Source organism: Pinus tabuliformis, chromosome 1_1, assembly GCF_031772625.1.
Source record: "Pinus tabuliformis cultivar Carrire ecotype Pingquan chromosome 1_1, CPIR1, whole genome shotgun sequence".
Classification (NCBI taxonomy): Eukaryota; Viridiplantae; Streptophyta; class Pinopsida; order Pinales; family Pinaceae; genus Pinus; species Pinus tabuliformis.
In genome coordinates, this window is record NC_142297.1 from 941,635,988 (window position 1) to 941,651,307 (window position 15,320).

Genomic DNA, 15,320 nt, shown 5'->3' on the forward strand with positions numbered 1-15,320 from the left:
TGGATACAAAGAAGGCAAGCCCTATGCATGGGTGGGATGGAAACAAATTGCTCCACCAAAAAAATGGGGTGGGTGGGGATTAAAAGATTTCCATGCCTTTGCACAAGCACTTGCAACGAAAATGGGATGGTCCTTACTCACTGCTCAGAATCTCTGGACCAAGGTTATTTATCATAAATACATCTGGCCTCAGAATCTCTGGACCAAGGCTATTTATCATAAATACATCTGGCCTCAGCATCTCATGGACTAGATCCGTAACCCAACCTGACCTCGTACTGGGATATCAATTGTATGGAAATCCATTCTCCATTCCATGCCCACCATCCAAGAGGGACTTGCCTGGAAAATCAAGGAAGGCAACATGGCTCGCATAGGTCTGGATCCATGGTATGGTGGGAGCAATATGCACTGCTTACCTCCTGATCTTATATTATTCTTAAATCATAGGCAGAATAAATGATCAGACAGATCACAGACAGACGTAGTAGCTCCATTTTTGAACAAGTCTGGTACACGGCTCGACACTTGGGCATACTGGAACCCTAGCATCATATCTGGATGGGATATATACATTATCTAAATGAAACACATGTCCGCATAACAAAAGGTATTGATGAATTAATATGGTCCCCAACAGAGAATGGGAAATACTCTACAAAAACAGGATATCAACCCCTGATATGGGACCATCAACCACCAACTCTCCTTGAATGGTGGTCAAAAATCTGGAAATTGAAAGCCCCCCACGAGCCAGACTTCTCATGTGGAATGTGCTGCACAACAAGACACCAACAGGTGAAAACCTCATGCGCAGATCGCATTTTGGGCCACACAGATGTGTCCTTTGTACTCAGGCAGCAGAGACAAATGAGCACCTCTTCTTAACCTGCCCCCTCACTGTACAACTTTGGCATCAAATTATTCACCTCCTCCAAAAACAGGGCAACTGGCATTATCTGTCGATCACTCAAGCATGGACAAATTGCAATAGAATATACACAGACAGCAAGTCCCGATGCATACCCCTCCTTGTCAGCTGGAAGATCTGGTTGGCTAGAAACAAAATCATCTTCCAAGGTTCTCCGACATGTTGGCCTCTCATCACTGCAAAGGTTATCGTTGCTTACCAAGAAATACCTGAAGAGACACAACCCTCTACAGCTCGCCTGCACGCCCCTGGAATTATTGATCGAAATACCCCATGGGCATACTTCGATGGAGCAGCCCAATCTCATGGATGTGGGGGAGGATCACTTCTATACCTGTCTGACCAACACTATTACAAAATAAAAATGGGATTGGGGGAGGGTACAAACAATTATGCGGAACTGATTACCCTCAAGCATTTACTGCATTTTGCACTTGCACACTCATGCAATAACATTCAAATCTTTGGGGACTCACAAATCATCATAAACTGGTTCAACTGCAAAAATACATGTCATGCACATTCCCTCAGAAATATTCTGGATGAGATCATGGTTTATAAGGCACAATTTAACACTATAATCTGCCAACACATTTACAGGGAATATAACGAGGCTGCTGACAAGCTATCCAAGGAGGCCACGGCACAACCGAGAGGACTGTGGATGATAATAGAATAGCATGGAGCAGAACAATATCATTTTTACCATCGGCCTTATATTGACAGTTTTTATCCCCAGAGGGATCAGGCACAAAATTTTTGATGAACATAATGGCTCAGTTTTTTGTTATATATGTATATATTTATGATGAAAACCTTTTTTGTTTTATGAAACTCTGAATCACCCTACGTGGTGAATATGTACAGCTCTCTTATGTTTATGGCTTCGGCACATAATATTTTTTGTCCAACTATCAACTGGTTTCGATCAATAGTTATGCATATGCCTATGGCATCTACTATATGTAATTTTTCAAAACTAATGAAAGATTATGATTTTTCCCTGGCAAAAAAAAAAGATATGCATTTTATCACAATTCCATGACAGAGTACTTAATTTTTAGAAATTAGTTTTTAGGACAGCAGTAAGAAAAACTTTATGATAGCAATAATATGACAATGAAAACAATAAGTTATCAATGATATCTTTATGCCAAAAATTTACTGAAAAGTTTCCAAACTTGCCCACATGAATTATCAAAAAATTTCAGTTTGTTATGATGTGATTTCTATAATTATGTCAGATCTGATATACTTATTATAGCCAGCAATTAAAACATGAAATAAGCCTAATGATGAATGTCCAACTCAAAAAATTAATTCCTTAATATATTAGACAACTTAGGCACTGATTTTAAAATAACCCACATGAAATTTTGTCACTGTTATATTTCAGACTTCAGAAATAGAATTATTCAGAGATAACAGTCACCCAAAATGTAGATCTAGGCCAAATTCTTGATACACATCAAACATAAATGACTTATTAACGTATTTAGCAATTTTTTTAGTTAATTTCAAATCACTTAGATGTGTTTTTCACCACTATTAGAAATGTATATGACTGTTGTAGCGAACAGTGAGGAAAAAGATGGTTTAGAGATCAAACCCTTAGGCCCTAGGCCTTGAAGATCACTTGCTCAAGTTGCCAAAAAAAAATCAACACCTAAAACACCAATTTTTACCAATTTTTCTGCAAAAACCCACCAATGATCAACTCCAAAAAATTAAATATTCAAATCAGAAATGGAGCAAGGGGAATTTAGGGCCAATGAAAGCTAGCACAGGGCCAATAGAACTAGCATTGCAGATCTAGGCTTAGTAGCCCCAAAACTTGAAACCCTTATTCTGAAAAAAATTATTTTGCTTCAGATCTTCAAATTTATTGCAAAATCTTTAATGGTTGGCCTTGTAAAAATATTTGGAACAAAATATTGCCCTCCAAAGCCTAGATCTGTCTCAAAACCTGTAGTAATCATAAACTTGAAAGCAAGAACCATAAAAAAATTTGATTTGCACTTACCTGAACTGCTATCTGATCCCGTGAAGTTGATGATGCTGCTGCTGTTTTGCTCCAATTACCCAGGGAGACCAATTCCACCCAGCCTGATTGAGCAGAGACTGGCTGCTCAATCCAGCAAGCTTCTCACAGAAGCCCACTGTCCCCCTTGCCCAGAACCTCAGACGGATTAAAGCTCTTCCAATGGCAGACCTCTCTCACTGCTGAATTTCTTCCTCCTGGTTTCTGACTCCGTTGTTACAGCCCCCTCTCTCGGTTCAGTCCTCCGGTTTTTTTCTGCAGGCCTGGCGGTGGCCGCCCTCCTACCTGCAGCCACCGCCTTCCCTCGTCCCGACACGCCTTCCACGCATTTACGGCTCAGATATTTTCCCTGCTGCCATATGCGCTCTGTTATAAATATCCAGCTGGTTTTAAGCGTCCCCTTTGTATAAGGGTCCTTTTGATTTTCTTTATTTTTATTCTATAGTTTAGTTTTATAAAGTTTAATTTATATTTTATAAGGTTTAATTTATATATTTTATAACGTTTAATTTATATATTTTATAAAGTTTAAATTTATATTTATAAAACTTAAACATATTTATTATTTAAAATTCATCATATTCGTTTTATTATAAAATTTAAAACTTTATATAGTGGATTAGTTTAGATGGGCCGTTACATACACTCCCCCTTCTGAAAACTTTGTCCCGAAGTTAGAGTTTTAGGTTTAAGGTTTTAATGGACATCTTTTTCTATCCAGGTCCCCAAGCTATTCTAAAATCATCCTATCCTTCCTAATCTCTTCTGCTCCCATCCTATCCGTCCTCTACCGGAGTATGCCATGGTGTCAATTTTACTGACCTGACCATTCATAAACTCTAAGGTGATAGCGTCGGCTATACCGACCTTATTCCCAGTAGGCATCCGGCAATCATCATCACACGTCTAGGGGAGCGTGATCCGCATAGTCCTCCCATGACTCCAGGGTTCGAAGGATAAACGGTGGGCAACACCTCCACCCCTCCTAGTAGGATTTAGGGTTAATACCCTATCATAGAATCACTTGGAGCTTTAATTGTTCTGAGGTTCTGTCATCACGTGGTCATCCTGGTAACTGTCTATTACCTGCAATCAGACGCTTATCCATGCATTCGTAAAATGTGCATCAGCATATTCAAAATAACTCACATATTATTCCCTTATGAATTCATCTATGATACTATAGTACAACATATTTTGCCATATTCCACGCATGTCTTTTGATGTTCATCTAGAATGTATTCATTTCCTGATTTCTATCCCATTGATCATATTGACATAAATAAATAAATCAGATCTATAATATCTTAATTTCTATCAGAAGAAAATTCATTCAACTATCTTAACTTTACTTCAACAACTATAATTTAGTAAAATGAACCACATATATTGTTTTGGTATCCATGTACCAGCAGGAATTAAACATATATTATGCCACAAAATTTCATGTTTATCCATAATCATTCAAAATGTTTCTGAGTCTCTGATTGTAGTGAAGTAAATATATACTAAACATAGTGTAAAGTTCTTCAAAATGGACATAAATTAGGGTATCTCTAACATATGTCCTCTGTATTTTTCCAAGTTGCTGATCCAGGACTATACTTGTCCCATTGGATCTTAACTTGGTCCACCAGGTGGTTCATCAGCTGTCGAACTCTACGTTCCAGTATACGTAACGGTTCGACCGTTATGACTCCCTCGTCCGATACCTGCAATTCTTTCCACTGGAGGTTATGAGATAGATCAGCTATATAATGTCTTAATACAGAAACATGGAATACATTATGAATTCTATGCAGGTGAGGTGGCAGGGCAAGACGATAGGCAACAGGTCCAACTCTTTCCATGACTTTAAACGGTCCAATAAATCGGGGTGACAACTTTGTCCCTTTTCTGAATCGAATAGTACTTTTATTTGGTTTGATGCGGATGAAGACCTGATCCCCTACTTCATACCTCCTATCAATTCGGTGAGCATCAGCATAACTCTTTTGTCTATCCTGTGCTTCCTTTAATCGTTGTCTAATTTGTCTGACCTACGCTTCCATTTCATGGATTAATTCTAGTCCTATTATTACTCGATCTTCTAACCTGTCCCAACTTAACGGTGTTCTGCAAGGTCTGCCATATAAAGCTTCAAATGGAGGCATCCCAATCGAGTTGTGGTAACTGTTGTTGTATGCGAATTCAACTAAGGGTAAATACTTTTCCCAGTGTGATTGCTGATCCATCACATACATTCGCAACATGTCTTCAAGTACTTGATTTACTCTTTCAGTTTGCCCATCAGTCTCAGGATGGTAAGCAGTGCTTAAATTTAGCTGAGTACCTAAGGCTGTTTGCATGCAAGTCCAGAATCTGGAAGTGAATCGCGAATCTCTATCGGATATAATCTTCTTAGGTACTCCATGAAATCTGATAATTTCATTTATGAATACTCGAGCTACGTCAGCAACATCGTAAGTATCTCTTACCGGAATGAAATGGGCGCTTTTTGTTAATTTATCCACCACTACCAGAATGGCATTGTGTCTTTGAGAAGTAAGAGGTAGTCTAGTGATAAAATCCATAAAAATGGTCTCCCATTTAGACATAGGAATGTCGTGGGGTTGTAAGAGGCCCGCTGGGTGACAATGATCTGCCTTTACTTGCTGACATTCAAAACATTTTGCAACAAATTGAGTGATATCACGCTTCATGCCTGCCCAAAAGAAGAGTTTCTTGGTATCCGCATACATTTTCCCTACTCCAGGATGAGCACAATATACTGCTTTCTGGGCTTCCCCAAGGACGGTATCTCGAAAATCTTTATCATCAGGAATGTACATCCTTCCATGGAATCGCAAGATCCCATCGTTTTCTAATTCATAACCCTCAAATTTAGATTCTTTTGCCCTAATACCCTCAAGACTTGCTCTCACCTTTAAATACCAGCTGTCTTTTATAAGATGATCCAGTACTCGTTGTCTTAAGTCCACTTTAATGGGTATGAGAGAAAATATCCTAGGTCTCCTGCTTAAGGCATCGGCTACTACATTTTCTTTTCCCTTAATGTATGATATTCCGAAGTCATATTCACTTAGGAATTCACTCCATCGCCTTTGCCTGGCATTTAAGTCTCTTTGGGTGAACAAATATTGTAGACTTTGATGGTCGCTTTTAAGTGTAAAATTTCGTCCCACTAGATAGTGTCTCCAAATCTTTAAAGCTAGCACTACAACGGTGTTGTCGCGCGGATTGGCACGACAACGCTCAGATCGGGGGCTGTCACTCTGATCCCCGGTCCCTCCGTTTAAGCCTGTCTCCCACGGCTAAGGGGGGTAGTCCCTGAGGAAAGATGAAGGCCAACTGCCAAACAGTTGGGCCGGGAGACGAGATGCACTAAAATGGTTTTATTGATTTGATAGACCAGTGCCTTGTTAGATTGGTGCCTAAATGGTTACTTTCTAGGTGATATAAGAGCATGAATCATAAACAGCAATCACCTATCATCAAATGATCAGAACAATGCTTTAAATATCCAGTAAAAGCCCCAAAGTTCCTTGAATAACGATATCCAGCAAACTAAGAAAAATAAATTGCTTTAAATAACAGTGAATCCAGATATCTATTTTGTGTTCAGATCTCAGCGTGAAAGATACAGCATGAATAAAAAAAAGGCTGAAACTGGCAGAATAAATTTTCCACAAAACTTTTTTTTTTTTTTTTTTTTTTAATTTTTTTTTTTTTTTATATTTTGAAAATCTTAAAATCTAAATCTTTTTAAAAAACAAAAAAAAAAAGAAAAGAAAGAAAGAACAAACTAAAACATTGACTAAATAAATTACAGCACCATAAACTAAAAAAATTAAAACTATAAGAAAATTTAAACAAACTAAATTCTAATACATCTAAACTAAAACATGAAACAAACTAAATGAAACCATTTAAATCTGAAACGTAACTGGCATGAAACAAATTAAGCTCTATTAAGAAAAAACTAAAAAAAATTAAATCGAATCTATAGCCTAAGCTAACCTACGACTACACTTCCATACTAAAACAAATCTGAAGCTGTCCGAAATTTAATTAAAAGGGAACGTATCCAAAATGAAAACGAACGGGCAGCGAAAATCAAATGAAAACCTAACCCTCACGCAAGACCTCGGGCTGAAAGAGGAAACGACGCACAGTCTTACGCTGGGCAAAGGGAAAACGCTGGGAAAAACTGTGTACAGGGAAATTCGAGGACGCAAATGGACTTACGCTGGCTCTCAAACTGAAATACGATTTCATATGAAATAGATACGCATACCTGGTGCGATGTGGAATGAACTGGCATGAAGACTATCCTGAAAAGAAAATCACCTCAGCCGTCGAAAGGGAGACGAATCACCTGCTGCCTGCGTGCTCGAGCTTTGCTGTAGACGCAAATGGAAGGTGGAGGAGCTATGCCTACGCCCAAAAAAAAAAAAAATCAAACGCATTCAAATTTGCAGTGAATAAAAATACCCACGCGAATACTCTGAAGGGAATCACGCAGACAGCCTTGTCCAAAATGTTAGATGCAGGAAAAAACGCACAGTTAAGAAGACCCGACAAATATGCCCAAACGAAATTCGTTTTTTATGCTCTGCCTGTATAAAAACGAAAACGATTTTACCTGGACAGCTTTGAAAAATTGGAGATCGATTACACAGTTACCTGGAGACGATGGCTTGCATAACAATCAAATTGATGGCGGCAGTATGGTGTGATCTCTTAAGCAGATGCAATTTAGGGTTTTATTTACCAGTGAAACCCCAGGCGTATCCTTAGTCACCGCATTCGGCGAATTTAATCGAAAAAATTCGAAATTCGGCGTATTTAATGGACAGTCGAATTTATTCGTTTCAATTCGGCGTATTTAATGGCGTATTCGAATTTGATAGCGTATTCGAATTTTTGTCGAATAAATTCGACATTAAAATCGATTAAATTCGTTTTAATGCGTTCAAATTCGTTTTTCAGGTGCTGTTTTAGGCTTCAGATTAGGTTTTATTGTTGTTTTCATTGCCGCCGCACGACAGAGACAGAGACTACACTGTAAGTCTGTAACACGACGCGTCGACACCTTGACGGGCTCGGGCTAGGGTTTCATTGCCGCCGCAGGCCCGCACACGCTGTAACTTGTAAGTTTTTCATGAAATACATATATTAGCTACCCATTATAAATGATCAAGGCTCTTAGTATGAGTTTGTTTCAATATGAGGATCGAGGCTCTTGCTACGAGTTTGTTTTTTATCGAGATTTATCAAATGCACCCTTCCGAGGAAAAAACAAAGATGCAAATGTATTGTCGTCTTGCTATATAGAGTATACACAGTGAAGCACGAACCTTATTACACTCTTAAAGGTTTGCAGATATTGACGAGTCATACGCTGAAATGAGTCAATCTCATAGAAGTTTATACGGATATACCCACTGGAACAGCATCCTAAATAGCTTTGATGAAATAGATATACGGTATACCCATTACCCACTGGAACAGCATCATTCGGGAGCTTTGAAGAAATAGATATACCCATTAGAACATTATTATTCAAGCTCATGCTTTTAAAGTTTTACCTTAATAAAATAGATACACGGGTGTATGCAAGAGATGATTTTTGCTCAGTTTCTTTGTTTTCCATAAGTATTTGCTCATATTGAATCAAAACAAATCTTTGCACTTAAAATTTTAACTTGTAGACCCTATTCGTGTGGAATTTTATGATCTGTAATTCATATCACAGCATTCAAGTTCATCTACGCGGAGGGAAAAGAAGACTGATAAATTTAATAACTTTTGAGCCCAGAAAACTTTATAATTCAGTTTTGAGAACTTGAGGTAAGGTTCACCGAGGAAAAGGGTTGAATGTGCTAGTAATTGAAGTAACATTTATCTGGAAAAATATTCAGCAGATTAAACGTGGAAGTAGCTGGAAACTAGCATCCCATATCATACACCCACTAGAACAGTATTAAATCAGGCTCATTCTATTCACTCAATAGACAGAAAGGTAGTGTATTCTAGGCTCAATTCCAGGCTCATTCTAGGCTCAATGTATTCTATTACTAATTTACTATACAGAAAGCCTGAAAGGTAAGCCAGAAACAAGCTGAACAGAAAGGTAGTGTCCACTGTCTTTCATTGTTATTTCAACAGTCATAACAAGATCAAACCTCTGTAATTTTATGTCAAGCCACTGTTCTGTAATAAATTATAATGATATCAGCCACTGTAATTATGTTCTAACTTCTCACTGTGTTGAAGGCTGAAGCCTGATTTGACTGTGTTGAAGATGACTAACGAAAATGTAATTTCAACACGAATTGCAGGCATTTCAGACATTGAACAGACTTCTAAATTCCAATGGCACCCCCAAAGTCAACTGCTGTAGCTTGGACTTTTATCCAAAAAGATGGTTCTAATCTTTCATGTCAGCTGTGTGGACATAATTTCAAGGGCACTTTGACTAGAGCAGTGGATCACCTTCTCGGTATTACCAATGGAAGTGGAGGTGGTGTTGAAGCCTGCAGTAAGATCACTGATGAACAAAAAGCCAAAGTGGATAAAGACCATTCCAGTTCACAGATGCAAAGGCAGAAAATGGTGAATAAGAGGCAGCGAATTGAGAGGGAGATTGCCATGTCTTCCTCCACCATTAATTCAGTTTCAAACATTGGTGGATCTAGTTCTACAGCTCCTCAAGCAAAAACAGGTGTGCCGAAAACATTAAATCAATTCTGGAAACCTGTTGAGAAACAGGAAGTTGATGACGCTGTTGCTGAGTATTTTTATGCATGTGCAATTCCCTTTAATGTGGCGAGGAGTCCATTTTTTACAAATGTAATTAAAAAGGCCATTGATTTTGGGAAGGGCTATGTTCCTCCTGGATCTGAAGCTTTAAGGACAACTTTGCTAAAGAGAGCGAAAGACAGAGTGACAGAAAAGTTGGCTGATATTAGAGAGTCCTGGAAGCTTACAGGATGCACAATTTTGAGTGATGGTTGGTCAGATTTGTGTCATCGCCCATTGATCAATGTGCTTGTTTATTGTCCTCAAGGGGTAGTTTTCTTGAAGGCAGTGAATGCAATGGATCAAGTGAAGACATCAGAATTCATTTTTGGAATTTTGGATGAAGCGATTCAAGAAGTTGGGGTGGAAAATGTTGTCCATGTTGTTACAGATAATGCATCAAATTGTGTTGGTGCAGGGAAGCTGATTATGGAAAAATATGGGCAGATTTATTGGACCCCTTGTGCAACTCATTGCTTGGATTTAATGTTGCATGACTTAGCCAAATTTCCTTGGGTCAATGAAACAATCCGAAGAGCCAAATCAATTTCAAACTTCATCATCAACCATCGTCTCACTTTGAGCATATACAGGAAGAATGCATCAAAAGAGTTGTTGAGGCCTTGTGATACAAGGTTTGCCACTTTTTATATTACTCTGAAAAGAGTTGTTGAGGAAAAAGCGAGCCTAAGAGCTGTTTTTTGCAGCACTGAGTGGGAGAGATCTACTCTCTCAAAAGAAACTAAGGGGAAAAATGTTGAACAAATAGTGCTCAGTAATGGCTTTTGGGAAAATGCAAACAAGGTTTTAAAAATTTGTGGCCCAATTGTTAATGTGCTCCGCATGGTTGATGGTGACAAACCTTGTATGGGTTTTGTTTATGAAAGCCTTGATCGTTGCAAAGAGGCCATTGCAACTGCTTTTGATAATGTGGAAGCTGATTACAAGGAGATATGGGATTTAATTGATAATAGATGGAAGATGATGCATAGTCCATTACACGCAGCAGCATGCTATTTGGACCCTAGATTGTTTGGGTTGCCAAGACATAGGGACGAAGAAATCATGAATGGACTTATCCAATCTATTGAGAAGCTAAATCCAGATCTAGAGATTGCAGGTTTGATCAGAAGTCAGTTGAGAGCATACAGGTAAATGTCTATTGAATTATATTCCTTTGCATGCAATTATATGAATCTTGTTGTATATGAACTGATTGAGACTCTCAACTTGAATGCATACAGGTTAGAAGAAGGATTATTTGGAACAGTATCAGCAAAGTATGATAGGAGCAAAAGTGATCCAACACTATGGTGGGAATGGTATGGTTCAGGGGCACCAGAATTGCAAAATTTTGCAATGCGTATCTTAAGCCAAGGAGCAAGTGCATCAGCATGTGAAAGGAATTGGAGTTCCTTTGACCACATTCATTCCAAAAAAAGAAATAGACTGTCATCTCAAAAATTAGAAGATCTTGTTTATGTTCGTAGTAATTTGCAGTTGGCATTGAAGAATGTGGCTAAAGAGTCATCCAATTCTTCTACTCCGTGGATCGATCCTGTTCCAAATGCAACAATGGGTGATGCTGATTTGTACATTGATAGTGACAGGGAATTCACTGATGAATCTGGTGCTGAAGCATCTAGCGGATCCATATCTCATACTGCTCTTGATGACATAGAACTTTTTGATATAACAAGTGGGCAACAGGAACGTCAAGAATAAAACTTGTGTTCCTGTTTTAGAGTTCTAGTTTAGTTTTTGCATGAACAATTTGCTAGAGCCTAAAACTGCCAAGCTAGCTGCTACTTTAAAGTTTAAAGTTTAAACTCTCTTTTTATCTAATGTGGAAGCTGTTCACTCTTATTTGATGACTGTTTACTCAGTACTGTTCTATTCGCTTTGATGGTTACATGGTACATCATATTTTGGTTGGTGATCAAATGGTATCTTTTAGAAATTTTCATTATTTCTTTGTCAATATGGTTGACTCATTAGAAATTTTCATGTGCTACATAAGTTATAACTTGCTGATTTTTCCTATACATTTCAAGCTTTTCATCGAATTATGCTTTGACTCCATTATTAATATAATTTCTAACAATAAGATAGTCTTTATAATTGTATAAATCTGCCCTCTATCTTTAATATACATTTTTTTTTTCGAATTTCTATATGTCGAATTTTATGTCGAATTTTATCGACAAAATTTGAGTTGCCGAACTTTATTCGAATTTCAAGGTCCTCGAACTCGAACTCGAATTCGAACCTGGTGACTAAGGGCGTATCCCAAAACTATGATGACCCTTATAAATTTGAAATTAAAATCTTCCCTTTGTCACTGGGATTGAGACGTCTGATATCAGATGCACAGTTTTCTTGGTTGTAGCAGCAGCATGAGCCTTTGGAACCCTGGAAAAACAGAAAACAAGAGCCTGGCAGGGATATGCAAAACTTCAAAGCAAAACCCTTCAAAAGTAACCTAGTATCAGAAAATTTTACAGCTCTAGAACAACCAAATTTAACAATAATTGCAGCAATATTTTCGAAATATCAGAAATTTGAACTTTACTGTGAAAATAAAGAAAAATCTCTCCTGTAAAACAGAAAATGAACTTTAAATAATTAACCCAGGGCACAATCAGCTGGGCTCTGCACAGAACAGCCTGTGGGAGTCGGCTGGTTCAGCCCAGAACTTCCCCAAACGCCCACAAATAGCCTTCAGCTAAAGTTTTCCTGCACACCTCAAGCAAACATCAGCAAAGAGGGCAAGAAATGCTGCTAGATTTCAAGAAATAATGGAGATACCTGCCATTATTCCAGAAAACCTACAACACTCAAACCCTAGCACGTGAGCAAGATACCTGTACTCACAATGCTCTGAAAAATCAGCTAATTTAACTGCTGAAAACTGAAATATGCAGAAAAGCAAACATCTCACAGCAATTCCAGAGAGTAACACCAGCCAGTTTGAACCCCAAAGTCTTCTTTATTAATCAGAAATCAGATTACAAGAGAGCTTTCAGTACAGACTCACAGATCAGATAAACCTGTAAAATGACCCCCTAAGACCCTATAAGAAGGAAATGATCCCAACGGCTAGTTTTGGGTGATCCATGTAGAACTGATCTCGACCGTTGATGAGGATCAAGACATCTCTTGATCTCATCCGTCGATTTTATTTAAAAAGATATTTTGCATGTGTTCACAAAAAATATTATTATTTTATTATTTAGGGTTTTTGCTTTGTTTTATGAATTTTTTATATTTATTATTTATATATATATATATATATATATATTTTAATATTTTATTTATTTTCTAAATGGATCATTTGAACCAAACCGTTGGAAACATCCCCTAGGACCTAGGACCTAGGACTCATGAGGGGATTTAAACATTTCTCAACCCTCAAGACACATTACATCATGACTTTTACAATTTACATCTTAAGGGGACGAACCCACTTTAACATAGACCCTCATAAACCACCCAGTTCTGCGACACAACTATAATCTAGCAGATTAACACGCTAGGATTCTCCTAAAGTCCTAATAACAAAATGCACCTCGGCTTTGGGGTCGGGTTTGAAGGAAAACTCTGCCGATCCATGGATCGGTGAGACTAAAAACCTCCCGGGACACAGATCATCATTAGAAAGTTAGGTCCACCTAGGCAACTTTACATACATGACTCTGATCTGCTTAGATTATTTACAATTCAAACATGCAGACTGGGTTTACAACAAAATGATCAAGCTGTCGATGACTGTAGGCTGGCACGGACACGTTGCTCAGGAGCTACCCCTCTCTGCCAACAGAAAGGAGGTGGGCTGCATGGGCAGTTGACCAGTAGTGGTCAACAAGCGGCTAATTCTAAATTGTGAGTAGCATAGAGTTCTTCATGAGGTTTTAACTTTCTGGAAGCATATGCTATCACTCCCCTATCCTGCATCAACACTGCACCCAGTCCCTGCTTGGATGCATCAGTACATACCGTAAAGTCTTTGCCCATATCAGGGACTCTTAGGATTGGTGCACTGATGAGTAGTCTTTTGAGTTCAGAGAATGCTTTATTACATTCCTCGGTCCATTCATACTTAACACCTTTACGCTGAAGGGTTGTGATTGGCTTTGCGATTTTGGAGAATCCCTCCACAAATCTCCGGTAATAACCGGCTAAACCCATAAAGCTTCGTATCTCATGTGCATTTTTCGGTATTAGCCATTCCATGATCGCTTTTACCTTCTCAGGATCTACTGAAATTCCTTCACCTAATATGATGTGACCCAAATAATGAATCTTTTCCTGAAAAAAAGAACACTTGGATAGTTTTCCATATAATTGACGTTCTCTAAGGCAGGACAATACTATCCGCAAATGATCTTCATGCTCTTCCTCATTCTTGGAATAGATGAGAATATCATCTAAAAAGACTTGCACAAATTGATCAAGATATTCACGGAAAACACTGTTCATAAGATTCATGATCGCGGCTGGCGCATTTGTTAACCCAAATGGTACCACAGTAAATTCATAATGTCCAAAACGTGTCCAGAATGCAGTCTTAGAAATATCATTTTCAGAAATCCTTAGCTGATGATATCCTGATCGAAGATCAATTTTGGAAAAGACGGCAGCTCCTTTCATTTGATCGAAAAGATCATCGATTCGCGGCATAGGGTATTGATTCTTTACTGTAGCTCAATTCAAGTCTCGATAATCTATGCATAATCTTAAGGATCCATCTTTCTTCTTCACAAAAATTACAGGAGCGCCCCAAGGTGATGTACTGGGCCGAATATGCCCTATATCGAGTAGTTCCTTCAATTGGATTTGCAATTCCTGAAGTTCTGGAGCTGTCATTCTATAAGGTGTTTTAGAGATCGGTTGGGTACTTGGTTTTAATTCAATAGTGAGATCCAATTCTCTTACCGGGGGTAATCCAGGTAGTTCCTTTGGAAATACATCCGGGAACTCGGCTAACACTGGATATTGTTCTAAGGATGGCCCTTTTTCTTGGCTTACTTCATGAATTGCATAAGCCTGACAACCTTTTCTTAAACAACGCGTCACCTGCATTGCTGAAATGTAGCATAAAGAAACTTCCCTCCTGATTCCTTGAATTTGGATTACTTCTCCCTCATCATTTATGCCCAGAATCCTTTTCCCATAACAGTCCACCCAAGCTTGGTGAGCTTCTAGCCAATCCATACCTATGATAAGATCATACGTTCCTAAGGCTGTGACATAAACTTTCAGTTTAGTCGAACAGACCCCTAGGTCAATTTTGCATTGATCCACACTCAAGCCCACGGTTTGGAGTTCTCCTGAGGCCATTTCCACTTGGTGGAAATCATTTTGTCTACGAGCTGCCAACCCACATTTGTTTAATGCATATGACGAAATGAAACTATCTGTGGCACCAGTATCAAATAAGATTTTGAGTTTTATGCCGTTGATAATACCTGAAGATTCCACTACAGTGGATTGATGGGCTGCTTGGTCATGGTTGACTACTGCATGAATTCTATGATTACCTCG

The 15,320-nt window shown here is 38.5% G+C and overlaps 2 protein-coding genes across 2 annotated transcripts in view; one reads left to right on the forward strand and one right to left on the reverse strand.

Moving 5' to 3' along the window:
* The window catches only part of LOC149217575 (kinesin-like protein KIN-14I), a 412,787-nt gene that overhangs the window by 297,858 nt on the left and 99,609 nt on the right, over positions 1–15,320 (reverse strand). The window lies entirely within an intron of this gene.
* LOC149217576 (uncharacterized) lies at positions 9,182–11,501 on the forward strand. Its single transcript, XM_089393130.1, has 2 exons — positions 9,182–10,927; positions 11,021–11,501. Exons 1-2 carry the CDS (start codon positions 9,351–9,353, stop codon positions 11,499–11,501), a joined length of 2,058 nt encoding a protein of 685 aa, XP_089249256.1. The 5' UTR covers positions 9,182–9,350.

Coding starts and splice junctions, on each gene's coding strand:
- LOC149217576 (XM_089393130.1), top strand. CDS start 9,351: ATGGCACCCCCAAAGTCAACTGCTGTAGCTTGGACTTTTATCCAAAAA. Junction 10,928..11,020: donor AGTCAGTTGAGAGCATACAG/GTAAATGTCTAT, acceptor GAATGCATACAG/GTTAGAAGAAGGATTATTTG.